The following is a 17,208-nucleotide window of genomic DNA, read 5'->3' as shown; positions in this document are numbered from 1 at the left end:
GATATTAAAATATTTGAAATGTGCCATTCCATTTTGAACTGACCATTGCAGGATAATCAAATACAATCCTGATCAAAAGTTTAAGACCACTTGAAAAATGGCAAAAAATCATATTTTACATTGTTGGATCTTAACAAGGTTCCAAGTAGAGCTTCAACATGCAACAAGAAGAAATGAGAGTGAGACAAAACATTTTTTGAGCATTCAATTAATTGAAAATAACGATTAAACTGAAACGGGCTGTTTTTCAGCTGATCCAAATTTTAGGACTACATGCCTTTAAAAGGCCAAATCTGTTATCTGTTTATAGCGCCACATTTACATCTTCTCAGGTATACTCCGCCTCTCCTATGATGATTCTTGTGCATATACGATATGGGATTTTCTCGCATAAGATACTACGGCTAAACGCACCCTCAACAGTTTCTCCCCATGGTATTTAAGATTGTCTCACTTAATGCTAAAGGGTTAAACTCCCCCTTCAAACGGTCTTTACTATGGAAAGAAACTAAGCACCCTTCAATCTGACATACTCTGCGTACAGGAAACGCACTTATTACCTGTTGATGTTCCTAGATTAAGGCTCCATTCACACGTCCGCAAAATGTGTCTGCATCCGTTCCGCAATTTTGCGGAACGGGTGCGGACCCATTCATTCTCTATGGGGACGGAATGGATGCAGACAGCACACAGTGTGCTGTCTGCAGCCGCAATTGCGGAGCGCGGCCCCGATTTTGGGTCCGCAGCTCCGCAATAAGATAGAGCATGTCCTATTCTTGTCCACAGCTTGCGGACAAGAATAGGCATTTCTATAGAGGTGACGGGCTGGTGTGTTGCGGACCCGCAATTTGCGGGTCCGCAGCACTCCACGGATGTGTGAATGTAGCCTAAGGCACAAAAATTTTCCCCATATATTCTCGGCACCAGCAGTTGGGAGGAAAAAAAGGGGGGTATCCATTGCATTCAAAGATTCGATTGCACTTCAAGTAGAAAAGGTTGAGGCGGATAAAGGTGGGAGATTTGTCATTGTGATAGGCCTTATTAACAATGTTCAATATACAATTGTCTCTTTATATGCGCCTAATCAACGTCCTTCTGCCTTTTGTACCTCTCTTCTGCGTAAAGTGGCTAAAATTCAGAAGGGACGTCTCATTGTGTTGGGGGACTTCAATACGGTGTTGTGGCCTTCTATGGATTCTACCTCCTCAACTGGAGCTAGGGAACCATCGGCAATGGCTAAACTTACACAATCACATGATCTGTATGATGCCTGGCGGATCCAACACCCCATTGAGCGTGATTTCACCTTTTTTTCTGCTGCCCATAAGGTGTACACTAGGATCGACTACTTTTTGGTCAACAGGCAATTACTGCCCTGCGTAGCCTCCTCAGAAGTCTATACCATTACTTGGTCAGATCATGCGCCCATTTCAATTGAAATAGCAGAACAGTACACTTCTGCACATCACTCCATATGGAGGCTTAATAATTTTATCCTGCAGAGTCCGCGTTACTCACCTCAAACCATTCAGTGTTTGCACAATTATTTTAAGGAAAATGATACTGGTGAAATCTCTGAAGGTATTCTGTGGTGTGCTATGAAAGCGACTCTCAGAGGTAATTTTATTAAGCAATGTTCCTATGATAAAAAATGCAGAACTCAGTTGTCACTCCAATTACAATCCAGGCTAGCTGAACTGCACCGCTTAAATAAGTCTTCCTTCCTGCCTCTTAGAGCAGCAGAAATTACGTTAATACAATCCCGTCTGCATGAACTAAATTCTTATCAGTACGACTTGATGCTAAGGAAGCTTCAACATTACTGGCAGGGTAATAAAGGAGGGGCATTACTTTCTAAACAATTGAAGTCGGGCAGTGCCAAAAACAGAATTTCTTACTTATCCTGCGTTGATGGGTCTAGGGTGTTTGATCCAAAGGGCATTGCTGATGAGTTTGCTAAGTATTATGCATCATTGTACAATCTTTCAACTGACACCTCCACGCCTCAACCTTCTCTGCCCTCTATACAAACATTTCTAGACCATCTAAATTTACCCTCATTGACAGACAGTCAAAAGCTAGACACATCCTCTGTTTTTTCTCCGGAGGAAATCTCTGCAGCAATTAAAACCCTGAAAACTGGCAAGTCACCTGGGCCGGATGGTCTCACCAATGAATTTTATAAGGCTCATAGAGACCTACTAGTTCCTTACCTAACAAGGCTATTTAATGATGCTGCATCCTCAGGCTCTCTACCTGAAGAAATGCTAAATGCATTGATAGTCACCCTGCCGAAGCCTGGGAAATCCCCAGATGTTCCCTCCAATTTTAGGCCAATATCACTTCTTAACGCAGACCTAAAAATCTACGCTAAGGTGATCGTGACCCGCTTGACAAATATTCTCCCAACGTTAATTGACGCTGATCAAGTCGGGTTTGTCAAAGACCGACAGACAGTGGATGGCACCTGTAGGTTTTTAAATATCATGTCGGTGGTGCCTGAACGTCGGGCACCTTCTCTGCTTCTATCATTGGATGCCGAGAAGGCGTTCGACCGGATCCACTGGGGCTACCTTGAAGCGGTACTGGGCAAATTTGGTTTTCCACCAAGGCTTCTATCCTCCATTTTAGTGTTATATTCCAAACCCTCAGCCAGAGTATATTCCTCGGGAGCCCTCTCCGCGCCCTTTGGGATCACTAATGGCACAAGACAGGGGTGCCCCCTTTCTCCCCTTCTATTTGCACTAATGATGGAACCTCTAGCTCACCAAATCAGGTTATCCCCAAACATTAAAGGTATTACTATTGGTGAAACAGAACACAAAATAGGCCTTTTCGCGGATGATGTCATTATTTCAGTTAAAGACCCCTTAACCTCCTTAACAGCTGTCTCAGATATCATTGATCAGTTTAGTCGGGTGAGCTACTATAAAATTAATTCTCATAAATCGCTTATACTAGGAATGTGGCTCTCGCTAGATACCAAAAGTGCCATCTCAGCTAAATTCCCCTTCAAATGGGCCGAAGGAAGTATTCCTTACTTAGGTATAACCCTCACATTCCCCCTAAGTAACCTGCAGTCTGTTAATTACAACGCTATCATTGCACAAATTAAAAATGACATAGTGGCCTATTCGCAATACCCTCTCTCCTGGATGGGCCGAATTGCTGCGTCCAAAATGTTTCTTTTGCCAAAGATTTTGTACTTATTTAGGAACTTGCCTGTCATTGTGCCCCGCTGATATATTGCCTCACTCCAAACCCTTATATTACAATTTATATGGAAAAAACAGAGGGCGAGAGTAGCGGCTGATATCTTATACAAGCCTGTTAAACTGGGGGGACTGGGATGTCCATGCCTTCTTACCTATTACCAAGCTACTGTGCTCGACCAACTCAAAAGTTGGTGGATTAATGACACCGCGAAAAAATGGGTACAAATGGAAACCAGCTTAACTCGTGCACCCTCATTGCAGCACTTACTTTGGCAAGGATTACTTTCCAAAACGCCCCCCCAATCTCCATCTATCACTAGTCAAGCTGGAATGTCGTTATAGACCCAGTGGCGTCGCCAGGGGGGAGCCAGAGGGGGCCACGGCCCCCCCTACATCATGCTGTGCCCCCCCATGTGCCCCCCCCCCCAACTAAAATGCCCCCCCCCCCCAAGTGAGCCGCCAGCGTCTTCACACAGCGTCCGGCTGCAGAGCAGAGTGAGGAGGGGAGAGGGGACGGGGCATGCACGGCAGTTCCCGATAGGCTCCGCCCACCTTCCAGGCGGGAAAGGCAGTGCAGAGCCAGTAGCCGGAGCCTGAATGAAGATGCAGAACTGAAGTCCAGACTCCAGGCCAGGCAGTGATTCAAGCGACCCAGAGTGAGTGACAGTCTGAGTCAGTGACTGTCCCTGAGTGCAGAGTCCCACCCTGTGTAATTAGGTGAGAGGAGGGGAGAGACGGCCATTATATTAATTAGAAAGAGGGGGGCGTTATATTAATAATAAATAGGGGGCCAATACATTAGTATTAATGTAATGTCCCCCTCTTTGTTATTAATATAATGGCCCCCTCTTTATTATTAATATAATGGCCCCCTCTTTATTATTAATATAATGACCCCCTCTTTATTATTAATATAATGACCCCCTCTTTATTATTAATATAATGGCCCCCTCTTTATTATTAATATAATGACCCCCTCTTTATTATTAATATAATGACCCCCTCTTTATTATTAATATAATGGCCCCCTCTTTATTATTAATGTAATGGCCCCCTCTTTATTATTAATGTAATGGCCCCCTCTTTATTATTAATGTAATGACCCCCTCTTTATTATTAATATAATGGCCCCCTCTTTATTATTAATGTAATGACCCCCTCTTTATTATTAATATAATGACCCCCTCTTTATTATTAATGTAATGGCCCCCTCTTTATTATTAATATAATGGCCCCCTCTTTATTATTAATATAATGGCCCCCTCTTTATTATTAATATAATGGCCCCCTCTTTATTAATAATGTAATGACCCCCTCTTTATTATTAATGTAATGGCCCCCTCTTTAATAACAAAGAGGGCGCCATTATATTAATAATAAAGAGGGGGCTATTATATTAATAACAAAGAGGGGGCCATTATATTAATAATAAAGCGGGGACATTATATTAATAACAAAGAGGGGGCTATTGTATTATTAACAAAGAGGGGGACATTATAATATACAGGGGAAATAATATTAAGAGGAATGGGGGACTATCTGGCTCTAGCCCAGTATTGGGGAGCAGCAGGATGAGTTGTTGAGACACCAGGAAGGAGAGGATGATAGTAAAGTGAGGAACCTAAAAAAAATTCTGTGAAACTCTGCAGAGACGAGAAGCGGCTGAAAGAAAGTATCATGGCGGTCTTATCTCTGAATGAAGACGTCGAGGAGAGTCTACATCACAGGAGACGTCACTGGATGTAACAGGTATGGGGAGGTATTATACTGTAATAATAATGTCCATGCACATATCTGTTTCACAGTAGGGTTGGGGGAGGAGATTGAGAATATGGCCCACCCTGCCGCATTCGGCCCCAGACTTCAGGTCACACTGTGTGTGTTCTGAATTCTGGGGGCTTACACCCATCTACTACATTATCTGTACTCAGAGTTATCACTGTGTTATCTGTGGTGTTACATAGGACTGCAGGTGATCTACTACAGTATCTGTTAAAAGGGGCGTGCCTGGGGTAGGGGGGGGGGGTGCAATTTCTGGCTTGCCCCGATGGCTGGCAACCCACGCTACGCCACTGGGGGAGGCGTGTCCCTTCCCCTTCCTCTGATAGGTTGCAGGCACTAGGCCGGCAGCGTATCAGAGGCCGGCGTAGACGGCGCGAATCGCCACCTGAGCCTTACAGCGCGGGACACAGAAAGAGTCTGCATCGCATCGCTGACACTGAGGTAAGTATAAGTGTTTTTTTTTTTGTTTGTTTTTTTTAAATAGTGTTACTGGCACATTATGGGGGCTTATTACAATGGGGGGGACTTAATACTGGCACATGATGGGGGGGGCTTAAAACTGGCACATGATGATGGGGGGGACTTAATACTGGCACATGATGATGGAGGGGGACTTAATACTGGCACATGAAGATGGGGGGACTTAATACTGGCACATGATGATGGGGGGACTTAATACTGGCACATGATGATGGGGGGACTTAATACTGGCACATGATGATGGGGGGGACTTAATACTGGCACATGATGATGGGGGGACTTAATACTGGCACATGATGATGGGGGGACTTAATACTGGCACATGATGGGGGGACTTAATACTGGCACATGATGGGGGGGCTTAATACTGGCACATGATGGGGGGGCTTAATACTGGCACGATGGGGGGGCTTAATACTGGCACATGATGGGGGGGCTTAATACTGGAACATGGGGGGCTTAATACTGGCACATGATGGGGGGGCTTAATACTGGCACGTAATGGGGGGGCTTATTACTGGCACGTAATGGGGGGCTTATTGCTAGCACATTGGGGGGCTTATTACTGGCACGTGATGGGGGGCTTATTACTGGCACGTGATGGGGGCTTATTACTGGCACGTGATGGGGGGCTTATTACTGGCATGTGATGGGGGCTCTTGTTACTGGCACGTGATGGGGGCTTATTACTGGCACATTGGGGGGCTCTTGTTACTGGCAGTGGCACGTTATTGAGGGCACTTATTACTGGCACATTATTGGTGGGCACTATAGCGGCATCTACTGAGGCCACAAAGAAGGGGTGTTTTATATGGGGGGCTCTGTACAGTAGCATTTTATACTGGGACACATTATGGTGGGTACTATGGAGAAGGGGAGACCGGAGTACTATGGAGTCATCTACGCGTGGCACTAAGAAGGGGTATGTTATACTTGCAAATTATGGGGGACACTGAGGGCATCTACTGGGGCACGATATATGGGGCATTTTATACTGGTACATTATGGGGGCCACTAGCAGGAAGGGGGAGAGGAGCACTATGGAGGCATTTACTGGGGTACTATATAGTTTTTTTTTATACTGGCACATTATGGGGGACATTAGCTCAACTGGGGGCATAAGGGGGTATGTTTTGCACATTATAAGGAGAATTATTTCTACTGGGGGGCATTATGGTGGGTTTTATTACTCCCCCATTGTATGACCCCCTAGTAGCAGCACCATTCTCTCTCTGCTCTGCTATCCCTCTGCCCCTTCTCCAAATCCTTATTATGAAATCTTTCTCATTAGGATAAAACACAACATCAGCTCCGCCGAGCCCCCAGCCAAAGTGTTGAAGTGGCGTCCGAGATCCCCAAGGGCCAAGCCAAGTAACTGTAAGTGTTCATGTGAAATATGTTTATTTTATATATGTACACTCCTGTGAGAGGCGGGGAGGGAGATCTGTGGATGACACTGTTATAGGGAGGGAGATCTGTGGATGATGCTGTTATGGAGGGGGAAATGGGGATGACACTGTCATGGGGTGGATCTGTGGATGACACAAATAGCATAAGATGCTATATACGGTATGTGGCATCCACAGATTCCCCCCCATAACAGTGTCATCCACAGATCCCCCTCTCTATAAAAGTGTCATCCACAGACAGCTGGACTTTTCTTCCCTGTTGCGGTTTTAGGTATTGGGTAAAGTATTGCAGCATTTCTAAGCATACTTGTGTAAATGTATCGTTGTTATAGCTGCCCCCCCTACTTTTGTCCTGGCCCCCAGTGTGCCCCCCCAAAATTTGAAAGCTAGAGACGCCACTGTATGGACCAAGTGTCCACTTATCCCGAAAATCCTTCCACTCAAGATTATGGATGCTCCGTTGTCAGCTTTCAGCGCCTGCTTGCCAGATACTGATTTCTCACAATGGGAATCTAAAGGAATCCTTTGTTTTCTCCCTGAGCTCTAAAACCTCGAAGTGTGTCGACCACCTGGAGGCCTCAAGAAAACTCCTTTATAGGTGGTATTATACTCCTTATCGCCTATCCATCATATATCCAACCACCTCAAATGTTTGCTGGCGATGCCTATCAGCAGTTGGCAACTTAATGCATATCTGGTGGACCTGCCCTGCTGTCAACCGTTTCTGGTCCAACATATTATCACTTATAGGTGCTGTAATAGGGAAGGCACTCCCCATATCCCCGGAAATAGCATTGCTCTCCTTGGGGCTGGAATGTTTAGATTTAAAAGACCTCACTATTGCTTTTCATATACTAACAGTAACGAGAGTCGCAATAGCTAAAAGATGGAAGAGTAGGGACATCCCAACCACACCAGAAATCATTGCTAAAGTCCACTACAATTATGGCATGGAACTACTGATTGCAAAACAACTTTGCCGGTTATCAAGTGTCAGCGTCAGGTGGCGAAAATGGGCGTCTTATATATCCAAATACTATCCATCTTTGCCAGATCTACAAGTGTAAAAGATATATACCTCAATTCTACTACTACTGCTTGATTTTAACTGTGGCGCAGTGTTTATTATTGTTTGTTTGTTGGTCATCCTTCACGGCCTTGTTTCTTTCTTTAATATAAATGAAAACTTTTCATCCGATGTCTTCTATCCTGAATACTTGTAATGTGATGAGCAAATTATACTGTAATTTACGGTAATATGACACTGTGGAAGATGTTGTATGCTCCAATTTTCTAATAAAAATTTGTGAAATAAAAGGCCAAATCTGTGCAAAGATGTGGATTCATTGTCATTTTCTGTCAGGTAGTCACACGTTGTGATGGCAAAGGAAAAAAAACTGTCCCTTTTTGAACGTGGTCGGGTTGTTGAACTGCATAAGCAGGGTCTCTCACATCGCGCCATCGCTGCTGAGGTGGGACGCAGTAAGACAGTCATTTGGAATTTCTTAAATGATCCTGAGGGTTATGGAACAAAAAAGTCAAGTGGAAGACCCAAAAATATTTCATCAGCACTGAGCCGGAGGATCCAATTGGCTGTCCGTCAAGACACTGGACGATCCTCGACCCAAATTAAGGCCCTTACTGGTGCTGACTGCAGCCCCATAACCATCAGACGGCATCTGAGACTGAAAGGCTTCAAAAACAAAAACGTCTTCAAAGACCTCTCCTCCTTGAACGCCACAGAACTGCTCGTTTGGACTTTGCAAGAGAGCACCAAACATGGGACATTCAAAGGTGGAAGAAAGTTTTATTCTCTGATGAGAAAAAATTTAACCTGATGGTTTCCAACATTACTGGCATGACAAGCAGATCCCACCTGAGATGTTTTCTACGCGCCACAGTGGAGGGGGCGCCATAATGGTCTGGGGTGCTTTTTTCTTCAGTGGAACAATGGAGCTTCAGGAAGTGCAGGGGCGTCAAACGGCTGCTGGCTATGTCCAGATGTTGCAGAGAGCATTCCTCATGACTGAGAGCCCTCGTCTGTGTGGTAACGACTGGGTTTTTCAACAGGTCAACGCTACAGTACACAATGCCTGCAGGACAAGGGACTTCTTCCAGGAGAATAACATCACTCTTTTGGCCCATCCTGCGTGTTCCCCTGATCTAAATCCAATTAAGAACCTTTGGGGATGGATGGCAAGGGAAGTTTACAAAATGGACAACAGTTCCAGACAGTAGATGGCCTTCGTGCGGCCGTCTTCACCACTTGGAGAAATGTTCCCACTCACCTCATGGAAACGCTTGCATCAAGCATGCCGAAACGAATTTTGGAAGTGATAAACAATAACGGCGGAGCTACTCATTACTGAGTTCATGTTTGGAAGTTGGATTTCTGTTTTGGGGGGGTTTAGTTTTTTTTTGGAGGTGTGGTCCTAAACTTTTGATCAGCTGAAAAACAGCCTGTTTCAGTTTATTCGTTGTTTTCATTAACCACTTACCGTCACGCTAACGCCGAAAGGCGTCATTTCTGCGGCGCTCCCAGGTCACACTAACGCCAATAGGCGTCATCTCGCGTGAGCCGAGATTTCCTGTGAACGCGCGCACACAGGCGCGCGCGCTCACAGGAACGGAAGGTAAGAGAGTTGATCTCCAGCCTGCCAGCGGCGATCGTTCGCTGGCAGGCTGGAGATGTGTTTTTTTTAACCCCTAACAGGTATATTAGACGCTGTTTTGATAACAGCGTCTAATATACCTGCTACCTGGTCCTCTGGTGGTCCCCTTTGTTTGGATCGACCACCAGAGGACACAGGTAGCTCAGTAAAGTAGCACCAAGCACCACTACACTACACTACACCCCCCCCCCCGTCACTTATTAACCCCTTATTAGCCCCTGATCACCCTGATCACCCCAATATAGACTCCCTGATCACCCCCCTGTCATTGATTACCCCCCTGTCATTGATCAACCCCCTGTAAAGCTCCATTCAGATGTCCGCATGATTTTTACGGATCCACTGATAGATGGATCGGATCCGCAAAACGCATCCGGACGTCTGAATGAAGCCTTACAGGGGCGTGATCAATGACTTTGGTGATCACCCATATAGACTCCCTGATCACCCCCCCTGTCATTGATTACCCCCCTGTCATTGATCAACCCCCTGTAAAGCTCCATTCAGATGTCCGCATGATTTTTACGGATCCACTGATAGATGGATCGGATCCGCAAAACGCATCCGGACGTCTGATGAAGCCTTACAGGGGCATGATCAATGACTGTGGTGATCACCCCCCTGTCATTGATTACCCCCCTGTAAAGCTCCATTCAGATGTCCGCATGATTTTTACGGATGCACTGATAGATGGATCGGATCCGCAAAACGCATCCGGACGTCTGAATGAAGCCTTACAGGGGCATGATCAATGACTGTGGTGATCACCCCATATAGACTCCCTGATCACCCCCCTGTAAAGCTCCATTCAGATGTCCGCATGATTTTTACGGATGCACTGATAGATGGATCGGATCCGCAAAACGCATCCGGACGTCTGAATGAAGCCTTACAGGGGCATGATCAATGACTGTGGTGATCACCCCCCTGTCATTGATTACCCCCCTGTAAAGCTCCATTCAGATGTCCGCATATTTCTCTCACCCAGCAAGGGTATATGTAAAATGACACCCCAAAACACATTCCCCAACTTCTCCTGAATACGGCGATACCACATGTGTGACACTTTTTTGCAGCCTAGGTGGGCAAAGGGGCCCATATTCCAAAGAGCACCTTTAGGATTTCACAGGTCATTTACCTACTTACCACACATTAGGGCCCCTGGAAAATGCCAGGGCAGTATAACTACCCCACAAGTGACCCCATTTTGGAAAGAAGACACCCCAAGGTATTCCTTGAGGGGCATGGCGAGTTCCTAGAATTTTTTATTTTTTGTCACAAGTTAGTGGAAAATGCTGATTTTTTTTTTATTTTTATTTTCATACAAAGTCTCATATTCCACTAACTTGTGACAAACAATAAAAACTTCCATGAACTCACTATGCCCATCAACGAATACCTTGGGGTCTCTTCTTTCCAAAATGGGGTCACTTGTGGGGTAGTTATACTGCCCTGGCATTCTAGGGGCCCAAATGTGTGGTAAGGAGTTTGAAATCAAATTCTGTAAAAATGACCTGTGAAATCCTAAAGATGCTCTTTGGAATATGGGCCCCTTTGCCCACCTAGGCTGCAAAAAAGTGTCACACATCTGGTATCTCCGTACTCAGGAGAAGTTGGGGAATGTGTTTTGGGGTGTCATTTTACATATACCCATGCTGGGTGAGAGAAATATCTTGGCAAAAGACAACTTTTCCCATTTTTTTTATACAAAGTTGGCATTTGACCAAGATATTTATCTCACCCAGCATGGGTATATGTAAAAAGACACCCCAAAACACATTCCTCAACTTCTCCTGAATACAGAGATACCAGATGTGTGACACTTTTTGCAGCCTAGGTGGGCAAAGGGGCCCATATTCCAAAGAGCACCTTTCGGATTTCACTGGTCAGTTTTTACAGAATTTGATTTCAAACTCCTTACCACACATTTGGGCCCCTAGAATGCCAGGGCAGTATAACTACCCCACAAGTGACCCCATTTTGGAAAGAAGAGACCCCAAGGTATTTCGTGATGGGCATAGTGAGTTCATAGAAGTTTTTATTTTTTGTCACAAGTTAGTGGAATATGAGACTTTGTAAGAAAAAATAAAAATAAAAAAAAATCATCATTTTCCGCTAACTTGTGACAAAAAATAAAAAGTTCTATGAACTCACTATGCCCATCAGCGAATACCTTAGGGTGTGTACTTTCCGAAATGGGGTCATTTGTGGGGTGTTTGTACTGTCTGGGCATTGTAGAACCTCAGGAAACATGACAGGTGCTCAGAAAGTCAGAGCTGCTTCAAAAAGCGGAAATTCACATTTTTGTACCATAGTTTGTAACGCTATAACTTTTACCCAAACCATTTTTTTTTTACCCAAACATTTTTTTTTTATCAAAGACATGTAGAACTATAAATTTAGAGCAAAATTTCTATATGGATCTCGTTTTTTTTTTGCAAAATTTTACAACTGAAAGTGAAAAATGTCATTTTTTTGCAAAAAAAATCGTTAAATTTCGATTAATAACAAAAAAAGTAAAAATGTCAGCAGCAATGAAATACCACCAAATGAAAGCTCTATTAGTGAGAAGAAAAGGAGGTAAAATTCATTTGGGTGGTAAGTTGCATGACCGAGCAATAAACGGTGAAAGTAGTGTAGTGCAGAATTGTAAAAAAGGGCCTGGTCTTTAGGGGGGTATAAACCTGTGGTCCTTAAGTGGTTAAATTGAATGCTCAAAAAATGTTTTGTCTCACTCCGATTTCTTCTTGTTGCATGTTGAAGCTCTACTTGGAACCTTGTTAAGATCCAGCCATGCTAAATATGATTTTTTGCCATTTTTCAAGTGGTCTTAAACTTTTGATCAGGACTGTATTCATACAAATTGCTTCTTGGAATTTTTCAAAATCATAAAACCACACAATTTGTTTTTACTTTTTTTAAACTCCTTTATGGTGTTTTCACATCAGGCAGATTCACTACAGAAATTCCTTGACTGAAAAATCCAAGGGATTTCTATCAACTTCATTCAAATGAATGAGACAGATGCAAACATTTTGGCAAGAAATCTGGATATAACCTTATTATCTCACAATTGTATAAGGTTAAAATACTGACTTACCTATTTCCATTGATTGCCACTTTCGTGTAGAGGTTAAGATGTACTCCAATACCAGGCAAAAGACGCAAAGATATTTGTGGAAGTGTAAGGTCTATAATTCGTAGTCTGAAAGAAATAGTAGAAACAGTGCAACAGCTTTTCTGTATAGGAACGCTACCTAAAAATCCTCTCATGCACCAGTAACCATGTAGCTATGCTATAATTAATACATACTTAATTAGATAATGGTACAAAGACACATTAGGGTACTTTCACACTTGCGTTTTTCTTTTCCGCCATAGAGTTCTGTCCTAGGGGCTCTATACCGGAAAAGAACTGATCAGTTTTATCCCCATGCATTCTGAATGGAGAGCAATCCATTCAGGATGCATCAGGATGTCTTCAGTTCAGTCTTTTTGACTGATCAGGTAAAAGATAAAACCGCAGCATGCTACGGTTTTCTCTCCGGTCAAAAAAACCGGAAGACTTGCCTGAATGCCGGATCCGGCATTTTTCCCCTTAGGAATGTATTAGTGCCGGATACGGCATTCAAAATACGCAGACCGGTAAAAATGTGAAAAAAAATACAAGACGGATCCGTCTGTCCTCATGACAAGCAGAGAGACGGATCTGTTCTTGCAATGCATTTGTGAGACGGATCAGGATCCTGATGCGTCTCACAAATGCTTTCAGTCACATCCAGATCGGTGGATCCGGCAGGCAGTTCCGACTACGGAACTGCTTGCCGGATCGCACTGCCGCAAGTGTGAAAGTAGCCTTAGTCATAATTTTTTTTATAAAAACTACTAAAAGTCATAAATAGAGGAAGGAGACTTGTGCCAGAAGTAGAGACAAGTGAATAAATTCTAAACTAATCAAATTCATTATGAATTTCCCCCCAAAAATTTTGATTCTACCGAATACGAAACTTTTGCAGTTTGTTTTGGACAAATTGCACAAAATGACAATGATCATTTTACAGGTCAGAAGACAGTGAAGAAGAAAAGGGATAATTTTGGCCCATTTTTGATTTTAAAAAAAATCAGACAATGCAGTGTGTTAATAGCGAGGTTGTTTATAACACCTTTTACTATCCGTTTACCCATAGACATGTATGTCAATGTCACTTAGGAATTACTAATAGTGTTGAGTGAAGCGAGCTTAAGATCATAGATCCGAAGTCGATTCTGTCAAAACTTCGTTTGAATGCTGTACGGAGATCTGTTCAAACCCCTCCCAATAATTGCCCAGTAAAAATGTAGTGCCGATTGACCTTCTATATTATTAGGGGCAATTAATCTGCCTGCGTAAAAGAACCTTTGCAGGTGATGGTATGGCAAGAATGATGACAGCAATCTAGCATTGCAGAAAATTTACATTGGCTCATGGTAGATCATTCTCTATTATTAGAGCTGGTATTTAAAGGGGTTATCCCATGATTAATTAATTTAAAAAAAATGAAAATCAGAAAATCATACAGTACATGACAATCTCTTTCTACCAAAACTAGAACCAGCCCTGTACCTCACATACATTTAGAGATCTGCCCTTTCATTGCTCCAATTTCTTTCATAGAATTATTTAAAACTGGCAGTTCAATGGGTGTGTCCTTTCTCAGGGGGCAGCTGGTGGCACTTGAAGGATGTTACAGAACATGCGTGTCTACCTCAGTGAGGTGGATAGAGAAATTTGAAAAAGAACAAACAGCAGGTGGTGCTATATATGGATTTCATTGAATAACTCAATAGCTATAATAAATGTTTAATTACATGCAGTTACAAAAGTATTCAGATCCAGTTGCTGTTTTAAAAAATGTTAAATATTTATTCATGGGACAACCCCTTTACCTTAAGGTAAATTTTTTCCCTATAACTGTTCATCCCATTGTACCTATTATTATAATTGCATTCCATTGTAGAGGCTGTGGGTAACTGTGCAGTACTACTCATGTGTTAATGCAGATAATAGTTCAGAATCATGGTGACAGATTCCCATTAATAGAAGACATTTTTTTTAAATGGTAGTAAATATTCTTTAAACATCTTACAAATATGTGAGTAATTTTTTACTTTTCACTAGCTTCCAATACCATGTCAACATAACACAAGCAGTATATATCTTACCCAGTTATACCCTGTACTGTTCCTAGAAGTCCTCCTTTGCCAAGTATTCCTAGAAGTCCTCCTCCAAGCAGTCCACCAAGCAGGCCACCATTTCCTAGGATGCCACCATTAATTTGAGGATCGGGGTAACCAGGGGGATTGCCTCCACCACCACCACCACCACCACCTAGAAGGCCTCCAAGTAGCCCACCACCACCAGAACCTCCAAGAATACCACCAAGAAGGCCACCACCTCCACCACCTCCACCAAGAAGCCCGCCAAGAAGGCCACCTCCACCACCTTCTCCTCCACCAAGTACACCACCTAAAAGACCACCACCTCCATTTCCACCTCCCAGGACACCACCCAAAAGACCTCCACCTCCTCCACCCCCACCACCAAGCAACCCACCAACCAAACCCCCAACAAGGTCCCCACCACCACTACCCATGGCTGGCATGTTCAAATTGTTCTGCGAATTTTTTCCTTTCATTTGGCCTGAGACAGCTGTAAATGAAAACATATATATGTTTCATATTTCATGCCACCTTTTATATGTTCCAACAACACATACCCAAACCATGAACAATTTCATGTCTGAAATCCAACTGTGTGACTAAGTTATCCTATTATACCTATGAGTACCGAAAATACAGAAACCATGCTTCATTTTCTCATGGGGAAGTTATCATAAGGAACAGCCCCAAATAAGTGATTCTCCTCTATTGAAGTTTCCAGGCTCCTAATATTGACGACTTATCCTTAGTACACCTCAGGACACCTCTGACACCCCACAGCTCCCCTAATCAGTTGCTCCCTGCAGCTGATGGAGCAGAATCTAGCACTTTGAACGAAGGTGGAAGCACAGCTCTGCTCAAAGTGTAGTGGCCATGCTAGGTTATTGAGGCTCACTTCCTATTCACTTGAATGTAATGGGCATGGCCACTACACTTTGATAAGAGGTGTACTTCTGGCTTTGTTCAAAGTGCTAGACCAGCCAATCAGTGGGGGTGCAGGTTGTCGGACAGGCAGGTCACCGATGTTAGGAGATTGGGAAACGCCTTTAATTCAAAATGGCATTAGGGTTTAAGGGAACTTTCCTAAACAGACAATACCTTTATTGATTATATAGTTCGATGTTAGGAACACTTATTGTAATTGGTAACTTGTAAGGGGAACCCATCACATTGAACATGGAATCTGAGCAGCATCGTTATAAAGCAGGAGCTGCTGAGCAGGTTGATACATATAGTTTTATGGGAACAGGTCCTGTATATATTGTACCTTTTTGATATAAACTTCTGTACTTTTATGCTTGGGAGTCCAGTCAGAGGTCATACTTAGTGACTGACAGCTACTGTATCTTTGTACACAATCATACAGGGATGTCAATCAATTACTGAATAGGACCCCAAGATCCTAAACATAGAAAGATCAGGGATTTGAATTAATAAAATGCAAGTTAAACTGAATCATTTCCCAGACAGCTATATATCAGTCTGCCAAGTTCCTTCCGGGTATTGGAAGTACCCAGGTTTGGACCGTGCCATCCATGAACCAAAAAGATCTCTAGTGGACCTAGTTTTTGAGATAATGGAGACCAATAAAAAAAGAACCCTGAAATTCAGTGAAGGAAAAACCCCATATGATTCACAGAGAGAAGAAGATTGATTTATGCTGGAGATTTTTTATCACTTATTTGGGTGATTTTACAAATAAATATTAGTCCTGTTTAAAAAATATATGCCTTGCATGCATGAAGTCATTGGAGTTACAGGTTTGCCCAAAATTATAATCTGGGGTATAATTATATGTTGTGCATTGCAGAGGTTGCAGACACCAACAGTTTTTAGAGTTGTTTAAGAGACTGCTAGTTCTTTAAAAGGGACTGCTTGAGGAACTGCTGGGTTGTTAAAAGGAAGAGATGGACACTGTTCCATCAATCTTGTGGGCAACGTTACTGCATCAGGGAAGGCAGAACCTGGAGTCATCTCCTATAATCTGCTTCCCTCCTGCATGCCCAGAGCTCCAGTCTCAGAAAGTAAAGCCCATCCTAACTCCCATAGCCTTGACATAGACAGTACTGGCAAATTTGCCAGTCATGGGTCGAAAATAGGCAGGGCTAACACAAACCCCGCCCACAAGTGTTTGTTTCTGTGCAGGCTCGGGGCATTCCCAGGATGGGACTTATATGCCACTATTTTACCCACTGAAATGTTGGTAAGTATGCTTTCCCACAGACTTGCCTTCTCAAAGTTGCTTTAGGGACCCCATAATCAATTATCTTGTAGCATCTTGCTGCTGTCTGCTGTTGTGGGAGTGGGAATATTTGGATGTATCTATATGATGGGCCCGCAAAATAAATGTTACTGGTGGGCCCTAGACAGCCCAGGTACAACATTGACGTGGTAGGTTAAGGTGTGATATGTAGGTGTCATCATGAAGGCACAAGGATCTTTGGCCCCCAC

General features: G+C 43.4%; 1 protein-coding gene across 3 annotated transcripts in view; it reads right to left on the bottom strand.

The window, feature by feature from the left end:
- The window catches only part of LOC121005271 (BPI fold-containing family B member 4-like), a 126,739-nt gene that overhangs the window by 73,425 nt on the left and 36,106 nt on the right, over window positions 1-17,208 (bottom strand). For 2 of the 3 annotated variants that reach the window (XM_040437903.1, XM_040437904.1), the window contains 2 exons: window positions 14,761-15,247; window positions 12,659-12,763 (listed from right to left, as the gene is read on the bottom strand). In XM_040437903.1, the coding sequence (XP_040293837.1) occupies window positions 12,659-12,763; window positions 14,761-15,247 (592 nt within the window). The remainder of the gene's footprint in view (window positions 1-12,658; window positions 12,764-14,760; window positions 15,248-17,208) is intronic. The other variant, XM_040437905.1, reaches the window with a different exon arrangement.

The sequence above is a fragment of the Bufo bufo genome, chromosome 6 (genome assembly GCF_905171765.1).
Source record: "Bufo bufo chromosome 6, aBufBuf1.1, whole genome shotgun sequence".
Classification (NCBI taxonomy): domain Eukaryota; kingdom Metazoa; phylum Chordata; class Amphibia; order Anura; family Bufonidae; genus Bufo; species Bufo bufo.
This window is presented reverse-complemented; position numbering and strand designations above follow the sequence as displayed.